At 34.0% G+C, this 19984-nt stretch overlaps 1 protein-coding gene across 1 annotated transcript in view; it reads right to left on the reverse strand.

Annotated features, from left to right (window-relative positions):
- Positions 1 to 19115, reverse strand: part of LOC118738822 (kin of IRRE-like protein 2) — a 67759-nt gene extending 48644 nt beyond the window's left edge. The window contains exons 1-2 of the mRNA XM_036469854.1: positions 18986 to 19115; positions 18239 to 18366 (exon numbers count right to left, since the gene is read on the reverse strand). Of these exons, the coding sequence (XP_036325747.1) occupies positions 18239 to 18366; positions 18986 to 19115 (258 nt within the window). The remainder of the gene's footprint in view (positions 1 to 18238; positions 18367 to 18985) is intronic.
- Positions 19116 to 19984: the final 869 nt, after the last annotated feature.

Raw genomic sequence — 19984 nt, forward strand, 5'->3', positions numbered from 1 at the left:
ATACTAATGCATGAAAATCCTAACCTCAAAAAAATCACCCGTTATTTTACTAAGTTTTTTATTTAATATATATTAACTTTAGAAATAGGTGGATACTCTATTCAGAGAGTAAGGGTTGCCTACTTCGGTTTTGTGGCAAATGGCAAAAGAGCGCCCCTGTCGGATTGGTAACAATTAAGCATAAGTCGATTTGTAACAGAAAAATATGGATATATATAAACCTAATCTGCTATTTAACGTAAAAACATGAAATTTTGAGTTGTGCCATTATTGCAGAGGACCATCGATAAGTTATTATGTAAGTGACAATACTTTCATTAAAATGTACGTATTTTTTATAGGGTAACTATGTATGTATTATTGTAATAAAATACTTTAAATATTTTTACAACACGAACTACCGTTGACTTTAAACAATTTCTGCAATTTTACATTCATCGTTTAAAATTCTGGAAGCCAACAATCAACAATCACAAAAACATGGCATTTTAATAGAAAAAGCGAAAATTTCAAACACAACAATAGCAATAATAAAGACGTGGGAAGAAAGCTTGTAACTCAAGTAAGACAGCGGAGCAAATTAAAATGACGAACGTAGGAATGAAAACAATGGGATTGAATCGAGAACGTAGCTGTGTGTGTGTGTGTGTGTGTGTGTGTGAAACTGAAGTGTACGTGATATGAAAAAAGAAAATTGATATGTAAGCTTAACTTGAAAGAACAAAGCTAATGGCGCTATTAGACTCTTTAAATGACCGATGTGGGTTAACTTGCAACTAGTCATAAAAAAGTCAAAGGAAAAATGATCAATTACACGAAAAAAATTCTACGACAATAAAAAGACTAACAGCCAATTTCACGAAAGCAATTTAAGTGAAAAATGATTTTAATTTGCTTGAATTTTATATGGAAATTGACAGAAAATAAAAGATCATTTTTCATTTAAATTCCTGACGAAACCGGCTGTAGCGAATCTTGCTTTGTGAAAGATCATTAACAAAGAGCCTTTCTTAAGAGCTCGACTTAGAAGAAAAAATTACAACGAAGTCCTAAGAGAAAACCGAGAGGATTTTTATTTTAGTCGCAACCAAATTAAGGATTTCGGACACAAAAGTAAGCTACTGAAGCCCAAAAACGAAAGTCTTTTTTGATTTTTTCTATGCCGATAATTTTTATCTTGGAATGTTTAAGGCTTAATTACTTTTAAATATTAAGAACAAAAAGTAAAAGCAAAATTTAATCCCATTCTCATGTTGCCTCGAAATTAGACTAAAATTTGGCTATTTACAGGTACCTAAAATACTTCAACCAAAACCAGTTTGAAACCCTACGCTTTGCTACTTGGTTATTGCACTCGTATGTTTGTATGCATTCCTCTATTTACAAACGTAGAAACAATAAAAGTGTCAGTTACAAATGTCACCCACATATCAGTCGTCGGGCTGCCGTGTTTGTGTTTTTGCTTCCTTGGCGCCACGGAACAAATATAACTATGTATGTATGTATGTATGCGGAAGCAGCAAGAAATTCATATGTACATACATACATAGATGCACAAATATACCCTGCAGGAAATATATCTAACTATAAGCTAACTTTAAGTTGATTAGGAAGGAGCTAAAGATCACTTATTATCTGTATATTTTCTTAGACGAAAGCTAATTATATTTCTATGGCGATGGCCACAAAATAGTCAAGGGTGGTTACCTCTGCAGTTGATGTAACTAACTATTTTTGGATCAATAGGAAAAACAAAATATTTTTTTTTATTTTATTACATTTCATATCTGTTTACATATTCTGCTTTTGGTGGTCCCATATACGAACTTCGTCAGACATAACTTCAAAATCATAATATGAAATTCCGATCGTCATTTTATTTGTCCTCAATTCGAAAAAGTATTTGCGAAGTGCAGGATATTTAAATAGGAACGCGTTTAAAGAAAACAATCTCCTGCATTACTTGTCAACTAGTTTCAAGTTGGCTTTTTGTAGCTAACTACAAGTTATATATTTTATAGAAATCCCGCAAAAAAAACGAACTACAAGTGGGTTATTTTTTTTATCAATTGATAATTTTTTTCTGCAGGGTACTTACAGCAAAACACAAACACTACAACAAAACATCTCTCAAATGCAGCTGTGAGTAAATTCTGAATTCTGCAGAAGAAGCGCACCGCAACCAAGGCTGCAATTGAGTTGATTAGATGTGAACGATGAAGGTTCAAGTATTCTTTTGGTCTTGTGTTGAATAACGAAAGTTGGTGTGCAGTGAAGAGAGATTACAAGAAATTACACACACACACACATAGAAGTGCATAAATTGGTTCGTTAGTATTTAATACAAATTTGCTGCTCATAAAAGTAGAAAAAAATAGTGGCGCTTAATAGTGATTAAGGCTTTACGAAGCGAATTGTTGTTAGAATTAAGATGTTTTTATCTTTCTTTTAGTTAAACTATTTGGTAAAATACTTGAGCGAATTGAGGTAATGATACTGAACAGCAACAGAGAAAGGTATTCTGATTAAAATACTAGGATTACAAGTGTGATTTCCGACTTCATAGGAGACAAAATCTGAGGTGAAAAAGAGGTTTATGAAATACCACGTCAGCAGAGAGAAACACCATAAAACTTTGCCGGGTATCAGGTCAGCGCAGGGCCGCCGAAGGAAGCGAGATTGTCGATAAACTGATAGCAAAGGTTTCTCGCCTGTTGTTTTTAAGGCGGAAATATTTTGAGGAGTCGGCCTTATTCGAGATTTGCGTAATTACGGAATAAATTGTGAGCTATGGAACAAGGGACACTGTAACCCACAAAATTTTTCGCACCAGTACTGGGGTCTGAAAGGTATTGAAAAGAAACTGGAAAGTGGATCAAAAGATAGCCAAGCAGCATCACCAATACAAAATTCTAAAATAGTCACCGATTGCAAATGCACCTTTAGCTCGTCGACTTAAACAGTATAAATAACATTGGTCTGGGACCTCGACCATAGGAACGTACATATCTATACCAGGGACCGAACATAACAGTTATTGATGAAAACTGTCATGAAAAATTCACTAAGAAGGAAATATTCTACACCTATTTGATATATACCAATCGATTTCTTTTTTCACCGAGACCCTAATTTGAAAATAAATTTTTATTTGCAATTTTTATGCAAAATCAAAAAAATAACAGTTATTTTTGATTTTTATATTATATGTCTTAGATAACAGTTATTGAAGATTTTTATTTATAAAAGCGATCAATAAAAATCAGTCAGTGACTTTTACTGTTAAAAGTCATCTATATAAATCAGTCACCGACTTTTATTTTTTAAATCATTCGTAAATATAAAAGTCATTAACATTTTTTGCAGTTAAGAAGGGGTTAGGAAACAAAAGTTTATACAAATGACTGTTATAAGTAAGATTAAAAAGTAAAGATCAGTGACTGATTTTTATTTATGACTTTTATAAATAAAAGTCTTCGATAACTGCTACCTGAGACGTATAATTTAAAATCAAAAATTACGGTTATTCGCAATTATTTAAATAAAGACCAAAAATAACTAATATTTTGGATTTATAAAAGAAAAGTCAGAAATAACGGCTATGTAAGGAGTGTTTAAATAAAATTAAAAAAAAAAAATGCTAAAGACCGTTTTTTTTTTTAAATAAATGTTGTAACTGTTACGGTCCCTGATCTATACTATAATAAAACTGTAGATTGTTTGTCTGTTTGTCTGTTTGAGCACACTAATCTCCGAAACTACTGAATGTATTTTCATGGGGCTTTTATTGGCATAACCAACTGTATAAAAAAATTAGATCTGACAAGGGGACGAGGCACCTCCCATAGGCGTGATATTTTTAATGCTTATAGTAAAGTACATATACTTTAGTAAAAGGGGCGTGGCGCATCCTATAGGAGGGAATTTTTAATCAGCCATAACTTCGGAATCATACGTCACATGGATTTGAAATTCCGCTCTTCATCGTAAAATATACTTTTGCAAAAAATGGTGCTGACAGATGGCGCCGGAGTCGAGATATTTAGAGAACCCATCTTTATCGTATGAGCGGGATTAATGGGTATTAACTTTATGATAAGAAGTGCTTCTGCGAAAAAATAGACCCAAATTAGAGATGGCGCTGAAATCACGATATTTAGATGCCGCTCTACAAATGTACATTTTAGATGACCTAATAAAGCCCCATTCTTTAAGTATGCATACAAAGAAGTGCACAATTTTTTAAGCTTCACAAATATCCTAAGCACATCAATGGGTCATCGCTATACACGGTAAGAATATCAATCAACACAAAAGTTCTTATAAGGCATCGCGAAGAAAACCAGGCATTTGCTAGTGTATGTATATAATCGTTTAAAGTACAAAACCACGTATCAAGATGATGCGAAATCTAGTATGTGAGGTTGCCCAAATAGATATTTTAGTATAAATAGATTTATGCTAGGAGCTTCCGGTGAGCAAATATCTTTTTTGGCACAAATGTCAGTTACGAGGTTTTGCAGCACCACGATACGATAATATGGAAAGCATACGCCGAATTGAGTATAGATTATTTTATAATAAAAATCAAAAATGTTAAGTACCTTCTGCATTTTAGTAATTTGAACAATATACTGCTTATCATAATTGTAGGCCACTCAGATTCTTACTAGTTTCGACTATAATTTTTTTTTATTATTTCATTTTAACTATGGTTTTTATAAAAAAAATAGTTAATTTTTTAACAAAACTATATAAAACCCACTAGGTCGGGAGTTTTATTTAAGTCTGTGGGCCAATATGGGGTAATACAGCCAATATGGATATAAGTTTCCATTTGTGACACGTCAAGAAGAAGAACACTAATTGGAGTATAAGCTCCGCCAAGCACATAGAAAACGTTTAAGCGTCAAAATCCTAGGATATAATTTTAAAACATTTTAGGAGTTGGCCTTAACTGGAAAAAAGCCTTGAAAACTTCGTAAAACTCAAAACTTTTATTAAGAGGTCAAGATTTGATGACCCGTTTGTTCGATAAAAAGTCCGGTTTATTTGATATTCTAAAAATCAAGATTTCCAAAAAAGCCATCTTCAGATATCCAAAAAATCTGGGGAGTCAATCACCGTAGTACTGACGATGAGAATTTGCATCCATATTTATATTAACCGCTGCTTAAAGAACATTTTTATACTTTAAGAAGATTGAGTATAGAAGTGCGTTATCCAAACCATTAATAAACGATCAAAATTAGTCACCACTGGCCACATTTATACTTTTTATTTTTATTTAACTTATTATAAAATTTTAGTTCAATGATTCTTCGATTTCAAGAACTCTTCAAATATTTCTCAGCAATCGGTTTTCTGAAATAAGCGCAATAAAATGTGCTAAATATGAATGCATATTTGCTTTAACATTTTTTGTTGACTTGCTTTTTCTTTATCTGGAAATAATAAAAAGCGCAAAGAAACTGAGAAGCGTTTCAAACGAAGAAAAGTGTCCGAAAACCTTTTAAATTTCATTCGTTGTCACTTGTACATGGCAACAAAGTGGCAGTTGAGGTGACAGTTATTGCATTCAAAGGCACTTGGAGGGAATAGTACTTGAAAAGCAGAAACACAATTGCAAGCGTTTGAGTGTGTGTGTGTGCGTGTGTGATAGTCATATGTGCATTTTTAGAAATCCATCTAAGAGGGTTCGGCGGAGAATGCACCAGCTAGAGTGTCACTCGAATGTAAGCATAGCAAAAGTTACTATAAAAACATACACAAACACATGTAGAACAACAAATATGCTGCACTTGTGGTAACGAAATAAACAAAAACAAAAGATATGTTAACAATAAAGGATAGCCCATCAAAAAATGTTATGGTATGTACATATGTACTTACAAACACAACAAGCATATGTACGTATAAAGTAACAGCATCAGTAATAACAAAAACAAGGCGACAACTGCACTTGAAGGCAATTCGGTTTGGAGAGTGCGTGAGTAGGTAGCTATGTGTGCGCACTCGTAATAAACTGGAGATGAGCACAGTTGGTGCATAGAAATGCAACTAAAAATGCAAGCATATCAACACACACACGCACACCCTCGCACGTACAAAAAGGCATTGCATTATATTGCCGCTAGCATACTTTGCAAAAATTGTGGATGCAACATATGTATGCAGCACGCTTCAAAGCGCATGTGGCACACACAACGACTGGGTGTTTATATAAAATGAAATGAAATAAGGGCAGAAAGGATGCGGCAAGCCGGAAGGGTGCCTAGTGACAAACCTGAACTAACTGAGGGGAGTGCACATAGCAGGCACCCAGGCGAGCTGATGCAAGCAGCATTTTTGTTTTCTTTGTTTTACTGCTCTTTTGTTGGTTGTTTTTCGGGTGTCTTGTTTTCTTATTGCTGAAGGGCTACTCTTTTAGTTTTAGCTCCTGCATCTGTTTTCTCTGTAGGTGTAATTGCTCATACATATGTATGTATGTACATATTTGTGTAGTTGTAATTTTGAGGTTGTCTTCATACAACAATGCACTCGAAATTTGAAATTAATTTTTTGCAAGTTCAAAAGAACACGTTTGTGGTCAATACAAGTTGGTTCTGAAGTTTGTGTAATTGCCCCTACAATTTTTGCTAGCTGTGGTTTTGTTTAATTTTGTTATTGTTCACGAATTTATTATGATTTTTTTCCCCCCAACTGCTGTGTATTTTACTATACAAGAAAACAAGCAATCACAGTTTTTATATATATATTTTTTTTTTGGAAATTGTGTTTGATGATGCCTGCCTCGAAGAAAAGTGGGCACACCACATGTGTGTTGGCATCCCTTGTTGCAGTTAGTGCCCTTTTTTTTGAAAGTTGCATCTGCTTTGAATGTGTAGTTGCACTTTCAAAATATTAGTACGATTTTTTTTTTGTGAATCTGAATCAAGAGGTTTATGCAGCAATAAAAAAAAATATATTATTTGACAGGAAAAAAAATTATTTAAGAGATTACTTTTGATAGTGGGGTTAACTGCCGCCTTCACCTTGGTGGAATTATACTAGGGGAATAAATTAGAAAGAGAAGAAAGATTTGGACACTGCCTTCATTGAAAATTTGCCTATAAAATTTGACTATAAGGCAGCCGCATGTCAGTAAATAAAGAGAGAAAGCTGTTTTATTACTTCACCTGTTTATTGTGTCCTGGTCTTCACCAGCAGTTTTCCTAATAAATTGAAATAAACAAAATTATTTTTCACTTAAATTGCTGTTGTGAAACATTATCATCGAGTCTGTTTCAGAGGAACGTGCAAACAATACGATCGGGCCTTTGTGTTTTACATTGATCATAAGACTTCAACATCCTTATTCTAGGATAGTATAATTCCTTGACCATTGACTGAAAATTGGTATCATGAAGGCAAGTGCTCGGTTATTTCCGACACAGTCGATGAGGGTGAGGTCCTTGTTTTTTGGAAAATATGCCTCAGCATTTGAATCCGACGGCTGATTTCCAAGGATAAATATATGCGAAAAGACTTGAATGTGGGTACGGACAAAGTGCATTTAAGGCTTCGTCACTCTACAGAGGGTAATATGCGCTAGTCGAGGTTTACTTCGCTGCGGATAGAGGTAATTCACTATTTCATTTTATGATTAATTCGAAGCTTAGGATTTTTTATAGAGGTGTACTCTCACCTCAATTTTTCCTAGCAACCCTGAGTATTTTGGGGGGAGTCTAATGCCGATATTCCGTAAAGAGTCTCTAGTCACTAATAGAGACTTTTCGTGCTGAGCATCGATTTTGAGACTATTTGATATTCAGTAAGCTCTCTCAGATCTCCAGTCTTAAAAGGAAGTTACCCACTTGTTAGCTGGTTATGAGTAGGTCACAATAAGAAAATTATAGAGGAAAAGATAATTGCTCTATATTTTAATCTAAAAAACGTGAAAATGAAGCGAGAAAATATTTTTTTAACAAAAATTTCATCAAAAAAATCCAAATACTTCAATATGACAAAAATTAAATGACATTAAAAAAAATTCTTTCGACAAAAATTTCTTTACAATAAAATCTAAAAATTGCAAAAATAAATAAATATGAAAAAAAAATTAGTCAAAAAAGAAAAAAAAATGCTCACCCGGCCATTGCGACTGTTGGAGCACCGCGAGCAATATTACTAATAATAATACATACATAAATATCGCACACCGTCTTCAAAAGAGTCACAACTCAAAATAAAGAAATCCTCTCAGATTACCGCCGTCTACGTTTTGAGTTGAATATTGCGGCCGATACGCCTACTGCCACCTATAGCAGCCTTCGTAAAGATTAGAATTTATTAGAAAAACAAATGATTCGGCTGAAGTCTAGAAAAAAGAAGTCTGATGAGGAGATGTGGTGATCTCCGAAATAGCTGCTATAACTTCTACCGCTTAGACTTTGTTGCTTTTTCAATTTTTCCTTATAAACAATCGTGGTACAAAGCTCAATAAAAATATTCAAAATTAATTGTGTACTAAATATTCTCATGGTTCATGTATTCGTGGATATCCGAGTGAGTGAGTAGATCAGAATTTTGTACGGCTTTAAATGCGCTGAAAAAACTGGAATGAGAGCAAAGGAGGGAGCCAACGAAGATAGAGGATTTAAAAAAATCTCCATGACCTGCAGTGTTGCACAGCGTTGTAATTTCAAATTGTGATGAAGAAATGAAGTAACTAGTAATTTTTAGCAAAAAAAAACCGACTTCAACTCCCATATAAAAAAAAAATATATATATATATATATCTCATGATCCACTGATCGGATCTCAACCAGATTAGTATGGGACCACCTCGGAGACACTACCTTTCCGATGCAAAAAGAATTATCGAAATCGGTTGACGTGGTCCAAAGTTATGCGGTAACATACATAATAAAAAATAAAAAAAATATATTTTCCGACGAACTGATAACCTCCTCCTTTTTTGGAAGTCGGTTAAAAATTCACAAAATTAGAAAGACATACATGTGGAAAAGGACACAAAAAAGATAACCGGAAAACGAGCTGGGAAATATCACAGCATTGCTGTGACAAAAACCTGAGAAATGCTTGAAAAATTAAAATAGAAAAAATGGCGATTTATAAATGCGAATAAACAGAAAAAAAGCAGAGAATAATAAAGAGCCGAATAACCGTTTTCATCAATGTTTATGCTATACACAAACATGTCTTAACATCTCTGTCTGTATCTGTCGCTTGTGGAAATGAAGCTGAGCGCACAGGTGAATTCCGGTTTCCTGTCGGGGTGGACAGCGCAGTTGGCATACATACAAATGAAGCTAACAAATCTCTACGAGTTTCAATGTGGGTTTCTGTGAAATATCAGGAGCAACAATAATTGCAATGTCAACAACAACATGAACACGGAGCAGCATGAATATTTTAATGTGCGCACGTTCGTCCCCAGATACGCACAACATGCACGTATGTTGGTGCATTAGGATGCATACAAACTAAAAAAAAAAATGGGTACGGTTTTTCCATCGGAATTAGCAGAATTATTTTATTTTAAGACTTTTGCCAAAAAAGGTTTGGAAAAATACTAAGATTTACATGAGCTGTACCGATTTGGAAATATGTATCTCCAAAAGTTGAGTGTTTTTAAATTATATTAGAAAATTTTTCTTCCAAAACTCAAATCGGATGACAGAAGTATTTTTTTTTCTGAAAATTTTGCCAACGAAATCCAAACAATAAGATTTTGGGTGGTATTTCCAAATCACTCTAGCTCATTTAAATCTTAATATTTGGTCAAAATATTTTGGTGCAAGTTTTAAATAAAACAGTATAGTTCCGGTGGAAAAAACGCAACTGTTTTTTGCTGATGCACCCTAATGTACATGTATGCATATAAAGGTAAGTTATTTGTTGCTCTTTGCCACACATGCAAACGACGGGCAAACGAAATATTTATATACAGCAAATATTCTGAAAGCATTGGCTGGCGCAGCAATGACCATTCAACATTTGTATTAGCAGCAACCACAACAACAGAATGGCAAAGCAACAGCAGGAAGGCACAAATATTTGATAACGAAAACGCCGGTAATATGCAACAGAATGTGAAATTAAGCGAAATGAAAGGAAAACGAGGGTGAACTGCGTACTCGTACGCATTTATATTAGACTGTGCCACCGTACAAGCAAATAAAAAAAGATCACCCTGAGTCTAAAGTAGTTTTGCAAGGCAATTTCGAAAAAAAAATCAATTATTTTTTAATACATTCGGCATTAACAACATTTTTTTTTGTAAATAGTTCACCTGGAATAAATAAAATATTTCCATAGCAAAAGTTTAATCATTTTGAGAGAGCTTTATTTTACTAGCATTTGGAGATACCTATGTAAGTATTAGAATGAGGTGTTTGAGATCAACGAACTTGGAACAAAACAATTGTCTCTTCGAGAAAAGAAAACAACAATATACACCGTGCGAAAAGAAGTTCGAAAACCGTGAAACAATACACTTACTCACGAAACTATAAACCAAATATAGTAAAACTGCACTTTTAGTTTTTCTCTACGTCAGGATTCTTTCAAAAGGTCTTTGCAGTTTCAAAGATATGAATAATCCCAAAAAAAAAAAAATTTCATTCAGACAGCATAAAATACCAACCGCAACTATTCCCTAAATTGGAAGCCTTCAACTGGTGGTGTCCGACCAAATGAAGCACACGGGATTCCTGGCTCACTTAAACCAAATTGAAACTCACAATGTTTTACGAAGTCGTTATTTGGTAGAATATGCAAGTTAGAAAATGGCTACAATGGGTCCGCAATCTTTGTGGAGCACTCAGGACCACTCTAACTCCGAAGGTCCAATTAGTGGTGCCATACCACGGTTATAACCACAAACATTGCAACAAATTTACAAGACAACAAGTAAGAAAGTCTAAGTTCGGGCGGAGCCGAACATTAAATACCCGGCGCAATTATTAAATATATGTTTTCCACCTTTCCGAAAGCTACCGCTACACGATAAGCCGGGGTGTATAAATTTTAAGTAAATTAGCGTCCTTAAATTTCGAAATATTGCAGTTTCAAGCATTTCTGAAATATACCGTTATATGAAAAGCGGTCGTAATTTTAGTCCGATTTCAATAATTTTCAACGCTTTGCTTTTACGTGGCAAGCACAATAACCATACCGAGTTTGGTTCAAATGGCTAGAACGGTTAGCGAGATACATATATGTGATCATAAGTGGGCGGTGCCACGCCCATTTTCCAAAATTGTATCATAAGCGTATTTCTTGTTAAAAAATTGTTGCAACCATCAATTTTGAATAAATTAGCTTTAATATTTACTGATTTATCGAGGATTTCGTATTTTTCTAAATTACCGTTATATGGGATGTGGGCGTGGTTATTGTCCGATTTTAAAAATTTTAGGCCATTTGGTATGTTGTAGCAGGACCAACAACTGTGCCAAGTTTGGAAGAAATTGGTGCAGCGGTTACCAAGATATACACATGTAACCATAAGTAGGCGTGGCTACGCCCATTTGCCAACATTTTTTAATATTCTTATTTCTCGTCTAAAACTCATTGTAAATATCAATTTTGAGTGAATTATCTTCAGTAGTTACTAAAATATCGCACTTTTCGTATTTCTGAAAATTACCGTTATATGGGAGGTAGGCGTGGTTATTGTCCGATTTCGCCCATTTTCAATACCGTCCGTCCTATGCCCAAAAGAAGTCCACGTACCAAGTTTCGTTAAGATATCTCAATTTTTACTTGAGTTATCGTGTGCACAGACGGACGGATGGACGGACGGACAGACGGACAGACAGTCACCGCTTAATCGATTTCTCTTTTCATTCTGATCATTTATGTATACATTTGTCTATATCTATCTCGATTCGTTTTGCCTGTTACAAACAACCGTTATGTGAACAAAGTTATAATACCCTTGTGCACAAGTGCGCTCGGGTATAAAAATTAACGCATTTGGCGTCACTTTGATGCACTTTTCGTTGAATGATAAATATCTACATACATCTAGATTTCCCGGCCCAACCATCTAGATTCTTCTAATCCTGTTATATGTGCTGGTTTTGCTTGTATGAGTCTTCCATTACTTTATGCCTAGTAGCCGCTAGGCCTGGGCAATCACAAAGGAAATGTTGCACACTTTCTTTGCTACATTCTGGTCGACAGTTGCAGCAAATTCTATTAACTATGTATTCGGGAGCTATCGGTTATGATGCGCTAAAATCTGATTGTGGAATGCCTGATCTAGCTTTCGGTTGCATCTGGATGGTTCCTTGCCCGATTCATTAATATAGGTGCCAGGTCAAGCACCCTCAAGCCGGCCTCGTTGGAGGTACCTTGACCACATGTGAATTAGTCTGCTGACCAAAAACCAGGGTATGATCTACTGAAAGGTCTTTACAGCCGAAGATGGATCAGAGGGGACAAACAAGCTTACAAAGCTGCAACTCTCAATTATTGTGTTTAAATGGAGAGCACTTTGCCCGATTGAAGTTCATTCGCTTCGCCCAAAATATTTACTGTCGCAGCTGCCTGCAAGATGACGAGGTAAATCATCCCAGCACTTCCTTGCGTACGGTATAGCTATTCCAAGTCTGCTATTCAAACACCTAGGATCGACTGTCCTCGTTTGGGATGTTTTTCGCTATAGCTTAGCGGTAATTGCTAAAGGTTTTATCACAAAGTACTAAGCGTTATGCTTTAAGTGCAGGGAATGCTATACTCCTCGAGAGCCAGTTACCGGCCAGGATATCGCGTCTTAGCAACATTCATGGTAGGCAGGATCACCATTTATAACCATGCTAGATTTCTTTACGTGAAGTTTTTGAAGTCGTGAGTTTTTATAAGTAAACCTAAACCTTCTAAAAATTACAGAATCTTTGTATAATAGAACATTTCATTAATACACGAAAGCTGTTGTTATTATTATTATTTTTTAATTTTTAGATTCGAATATCCGGATAACAAGATTTCTATACACCATTCGGTGATCTGAATACCAATAACTTATTTAGATTATCTGGATATTCGGATTTTTTATTCAGATATTCATATATCCGGATTATCCCAATGAGTGCTGTCAGATTGACGATTTGGTCGTCATTTTGAAGATATTTTACGGCCATGACGATTCGACGATTTTTTTGTCCCAATGACGATTTTTCTTTACATGCAAATTTGGCTGGTTCTCAAATTTGAAGATAGCTACACAGACAACTAAAAATTGCAGTGTAAACACTTGTTTGCCATTCCTGCTAATACATAATTGTTGTATCCTAATTATATCATGTGGCAGCACTAACAGTAGTTGTCGATAAGTGGTGTTCTTCTTTGTTTCACCACTATTTGTGTAGTTTTTGGAGTCTAATTCGTCGTTTTTGAGTTGTGTACTGATACATATTTTATTGAGCGAAGGAAATTATGAATAAATTATTTAGAAAAACTTGTAAGTATGAATAGTATTTAATGCACATGGTAAAGTTGCACTTCGAAAATATTTGATATTCTCTTTACTTCATCTGTCGAGCCAGAAGATGCTGCATTGCAAGAAAACTCAACTCTTGAGGGACTTATTAAAAGGAAATGGTTGCTCTTTTTTAGAATTTTATCCAAACACCGATGTACTTAAAAGTTTCAAAAATTAAATGTAGCATCAAAAATTGTACCTGAATAAAGCTTAGTATACAGTTCTCAGGAAAATCTAAAAATTCGTATAAAATCACACTCAAGAAATATAAATAAATTTTCCCCTATAAGAATTTCTTAAATCAGACAGAAGATCTCAAGAAAAAAAAACGCTCGCATATTTAGTTCTTCAAGAAAATTTGAGCCAACGGCAAAGTACTTTTTCAAGCAATAAAAGTAATGAAACAAATTCTTGTGATTTTTCTAGAAAGCTGTAAAACATACATAATATGTACTAGAGAAAAACTTTGTGAAAAAACAAATGTTATACGACTTATCCAAGGTTTCACTCAACAATTTTAAATTTATCGGACTGTTAAAATTAAAAATGTTTAATTTTCCGAACACAATTGTGGCATTTTAAATTTTAACAGGCTGATAAATTTAAAATTGATTGGTGCAGCCGGGCATTAATGATTTAAAAATTAAGAAGAATAAGCGATTTTATTGCAATGAAAAACTATTAAAATATATAAAAGTAATAAAAATTTTAAAAACCCGTAAAAACGTTTAACTTTTTATGTTTTACGTATATCAATCAGAAAAAAAACCAAACGATCTTCCTGGTTCTGTTTTACAAGCAAATGACGATTTTCGGGAACCAAACTGACGGTTTCTCACTTCAGTGACCTGGCCACACTGATCCCAATAGTCAAAAATTCCGGCTAGAACTGCAAACCCTACTGAAAAGAATTCATTTCACATGTACATACATATGTATGTACTTATGAGTGTATGTATGTACATGAAATACTCATACGACGTGGTGTACCTTGCAAACCGGTGTACAATGTCGCTTGAAATGGAATGAAACGGAGTAAATTTGTGTTGCGCCATTTACCTATGTTGCTTCATTTTCATGCATTTCCTTTTCAAGGCATTGTATATTTTGGCTTAAATGACTTATATACATATGTAAGTATGTATGTATATCCACGTTTCATGTAGATCTTTATTATTTGCTTGCTTGAAAAAACAAAATATTTCGTGTCAAAATGAATAATCAAAGCCAACAACAAATGTGCGTCTGCAGCGTTTTTGCTTTTACCATTAGCTACATTTATTCATATTTTTCTGTTGTCGCAGCTGAGTTTAATTTGGACAAGTCTTTATTATTATCATTAGGGGTATTCAAGGTCCGGTGCACATGGTCTAGCATGGTGCATAGATAGGATAAATAGGATAATTGTGGTTGTTTCATGTGTTCAAACAACAACAAAATTAGCCAATCATGCTATATATGCACCATACTGGACAGTATGCACCGGATTGTGAATACCCCTATTGTTATAGCCTGCGGACATATACATACATACATACATATCCATGCATGCAAGTATGTAATTTTATGTATGGATAAGTGTTTTGTATGCGTATGTATGTTTATTTGTAGTTTTTGATGTGTGCTGTCGTTATTATAATAGGTTTTCATGTTCTTCCTTTTTGTGGTATGACAAATGTGTTAAAAGTAATTACTTTTATACATACACTAAAATGCAAGGAAAGTCAAATTGCTCATATTTTAAGGTAATGGCAAAATATGAAAATGCTTCGCATGCGTTTTCTTTTGCCTTATTTATTTAGTTCAGAAAGTTTTTGTTTACTACGTGTTGTCTTAGAATGGTGTCAAAGCAACCAACTGCGTGGTTGCAAGGCATTAGGTTCCTATAATATTGATAAATATTTTCCCTCAAACTTCCTGAAAAGTTTAAAAATGTTTATTTTGAAAAAAAGGAATATTAAATAATGCATTGGTTTATAAAGTAAATTGAACAGATGGCAACCCTCTTAAGAAAAAAATTCTGAAATAAAGGTTTCTTAAGCCCCTTTCGGTTTACACCTTTATATGGTGTAATATTTAGTTCCTCTTTTTACATAACTGAATTGAATTTGAAGTTTAGACAGGTGGCAACTCTCTTCAAAGTATTTTCTAAATAAAGATTTCTTACACCTTCTTGCTTGGCATAAATATTGTAATATCTTATTAACCTTATTGATGCAACTTAATTTTTCTCAAAACCATTTTCGAAACAGGTGGCAACTCCCTTCAGAAGAATCTTGCGAAATAAAGGTTTTTAAGCCTTTTTAATTAGACACCGTTATTTAAGTATTTTTTTCCACTGATTAGTTAAATTGAATTTTACTTTTAATCAAGTGGTAACCCTCTAAACATGTTTTCGAAATAATTATTTATCATACCTGTTTCGTTTGACATGCAGATCGTAATATTTAATTGAACTTGTTAATTAAATTGATTTTGACTTTCAGATAGTTGGCAACCCTAGTCTAAGTATTTTCAAAATAAAGCTTTCTTTAAGGTTTTTAGAATGCCAACCATATTAAAATATGTATTTAACTAAAGTTATTAATAAAATTGAAGTACATTTTTTTAACAGTTGGTAACCCTGTTTTCGAAATAATTCTTTTTATAAATTTCGATCGTTTGACATTCATATTGTGGAATTTCGTTTTACTAATAGTTTTAATTTAATTTCCATTTTGAACAGGCGGTAACCCTCTTAGAATATCCTAACCTTGTAGTGTCTTTCAAAATCGGTGCAGCTTTTGTAAACGTAATATTTTATCGCAATATTTTGACGAAAGTCTTTAAATTTAAAACATTTTATAATTCCGGTGGGAAAACTGTAACTTTTTTTAGTGAGACACTCGCAACTGATAGAAATTATTATGGAAATAAATTGAATATATTATTTTAAGTATGCCACTTTGTTCGCCTGCACTTTATAACTAAACAGGGAATGCTATATTTTAAGGATATCATCAAAGCAAAGACTTTTAGAAAATTAAATCTGCATAGTGCTTAATTGTTTTATTTAAATTAAGCCTCAGTAAAAGTTTTTAGCAAATTTATTGCTGCAATGATTAATATTTTCACACGGCCAACCACACATGTGCTTACACTACATATGTATGTATATACAAGCAATTACCCAGCAAAAAATCGGTAATCGCTTTTAGTGGTAACGTGTTCTAGAAGGCATAGCGTTGTAATGCCTTCGAATTTTTTCACTTCTTTTAGGCATTGTAGGTAATGCAAAGTAGAATGTCATACAATATTTTATTTATTTCGCTTCTTTGTTTCATTTTGGGGAATGCAAAGTAGAATGTCCTATAATATTTCTTTCTTAATTCGCTTCTTTGCTTCATTTCAGGGAATGCAAAGTAGAATATCCTACAATATTTTTTTTTATTTCGCTTCTTTGCTTCATTTCAGGGAATGCAAAGTAGAATGCTACATCGTAGCCAGCTGAAAAATAGAATGGATATCCAAAAAATCTTTTTCTCCCGTTAGTTTCTGTGGAAATTTGTCTCGCATAAAAATCATGTTTTGCTTTGTTCAATTTGCAGCGAAGTTGAAGTCAGTCAATGAAGTCAAGTACATGAGTGAGGAAGTACAATTTTAAGCTTAATTAAATATGCATGTATGTACATACCGATTTTAAAGAAAATCTAAATACCTAAATACATACATATGTATGTATAAAAACTGATTTATATAAATTTTAATTAATTTTAATCTTTTAACACATTTTCTGATTTAATATATGTAAATAAGTATGTACTCATCTGGGCATTCTACATTAGTTTCTCTGTAAGGCATTCTTTGTTCGCTTCTCTGGATTCTGTTTATGCATGCGTTCTCCCTTCGTTTGAAGGTAATGCTGCGGGTAAGGGCTTACCGCCAATGACATGCCCATGTTAAAATAAGGCCTTCCTGAAGCGAAAGGGTAAGCGATTCCCATCGCCTAGCTCGTTTCCACTTTCGCTTCTGTGGTAATCGTGTTTTTTGCTGGGTACCTACCGATGTAGGCAAACTTACATGACACGTTTTGCTTTCGTCTGATATGCGTAGCGTATCCAAAAACAAATTACTTTTTTTATTATTCTGTTGTGGTTGGCAGCACGCACATATTTACTGATCACTGCACAGCTATGTTGTATGCATACACTTCCTCAAAGCTCATCAACGTCTTCAATGTATGTATGTGCGTACATACATATGTATGTACTTATAGTATATGCATAAACAAGTAATTGACTTCCAGGAAACAGACTACAAAACTAGGTAAATAATCAACATTTACATACAAACATACTAATGTACATACGTGCTCCGAACCATTGTCATAGGCCAGAAAAGTTGGTCAGTCAGTTAAAGTAATCAACTGACAGCCAGCCAGCCAGTCGATTGACTGACCGACTATGTGGGGCTTAGCTTTTGTGGCACAATACACGTAGCCAACTGGCCAGTTATTATGTGAAGGACGGAGATGTGTTTTCATATGCCTTAACTGTTTCTAAAAATTTTGCTTTGTTTGGAATTTTCCATTATTAAGTAAATTTATCTCCATGTAGGTACATATTTAAGTATGTATGCAGGCATGTAAACTTGTATGCATGTGTAAATAGTTGTAGCTTTCTTTTTATGTTATTGTTTTTTTTTTTTGGTGTACTTTTTACTAAACCCTTCTCACCTGCTTGCTACTAGCAAATATTTACATACCTTGTTATCCTTTTGCCATGAGCATGTGCCTCGCTTATCGATTACTTTGCATGTTAATAAGGCGTCCTGACCCGGATTCACTTCGCTATACTTTGGTTGTTCTGAGAATCGTTGAAAGCAATTTATTCCTAGAAATATACGAATAGCAGTAAATATATAAATTAGTGATAGGTAAAAGTGTAAAAGCAAAATGCTTGGCAATTTAATGTAACTACATTAGTTAATATATATTTGTAAATTTAATAAATGTAATTATATGTAGGCACGGTGGCATCCTAAGAAAGTGATCGAAGTATGTATGTGTGTAATTTTTTTATTGAAGGGAATTAGTTTGAATTGATTTGAGTCCATGAGCACCTGAGTGTTAGTTGTGAATTCTATTGCCTCATTATGGCTTTCATGGTTTCATCTTTAATTTATATTTAGTACGTACGAACAGAGAGACACAAATTAGCTTGCCATTAGAAGAAAATAAGTTTTGTATAGATAAGTTATGTTGCACTTTTTGACATTCTTTATAAAATAAGGCTCAGAACACCATTGAATAATGGCTGGTTTCTCCAACTCAACTTAACTTAGTTTAGCCACTTTTTGGACTTAAGTCAAAAGTTAGCCTACGTTTTACACAGCTTAGTCTTGACTAAGTTAAGAAAATTGACTTAACTAAGTTAAGTTGAGTTGAAGAAACCAGCCCTAAGAGTTTTAAACGAGAAGAAAATTCGCATTGTCTAAGCCAGTACCCAGCACTGGACAGCTCAATATTGTAGTAACTCTTCAACGAAACCAACGGTGGAGTACTGTCCTGTGGCATTGACAATACGTTAACGTCTAAGTAGATCTCTGTTTCCAGAATTTTCAATCTCACGCTAGCACCCATTTTTTTTGCCGATGGATGCAAGTATTAGGTAATGATAGGCTTAGAAGAGCATAAAGAGCGCCAGGAGGCTATTGAATTAGAGTTTGCTCTACAACAAAAAAGATGTATAGCTCTAAGACCACTAAGGCAATGAAAGTCCATTGTTGTTTAACGTGCGACTTCCACAAAAAATTGCTGGGACTACATCTAAATATGTACTTCCTTTCAGAAGAAATTTGCATGGTGACTCCTTTATTGGAAGGAGGAACAAGGCCGTCGAATATTATCTTTATAAAGAAGATCAAGATGAAGACGGTATGTAAGTAAGTTCAAAAGCTCAGTAATTTCTTTATGTACTACAGGCAGGATGACATTCTTCTTATGACATCTTTATTTGCCACAGTTCTTGCAACACCCCATTTGTAGCTTCAAACTTTTGTTCTAACATTCTCTCCCTCTCCTGTCGAAGCAGAATAATGTGTCACCGTCACTTGATTACCAGGTAATGAAAAAAAAACCCTCAATTCTTGTATGCGCAAAAAGGCTCATCAGCAGCCGGATTCCAACTGTCGCTATCGCAAATTTTTATAAATAAAAGTCTTCAATAATTGTTATCTAAGGCATATAATCTAAAACACAAAAATAACTGTTATTTGCAGATTATTTAGATAAAAATTAAAAATAACTGTTATTTTGGATTTATAGAATAAAAATCATAAATAAATGTTATTTTTATTAATTTTGCATAAAAAGTACAAAAAAAATTATTTCAAATTTGATTCTCAGTGAAAAGATATGTTTAGGCGCGTCTGCTAACACCAGGCGCCTAAATTCATGCTATGTACTGCTGCATGTGCAAAAATTTCCTTTAGGCAATTTAGGAAATTTTT

The sequence above is a fragment of the Rhagoletis pomonella genome, unplaced genomic scaffold (assembly GCF_013731165.1).
Source record: "Rhagoletis pomonella isolate Grant_MI unplaced genomic scaffold, Rhpom_1.0 Rhpom_scaffold_00001, whole genome shotgun sequence".
NCBI classification, from domain to species: Eukaryota; Metazoa; Arthropoda; class Insecta; order Diptera; family Tephritidae; genus Rhagoletis; species Rhagoletis pomonella.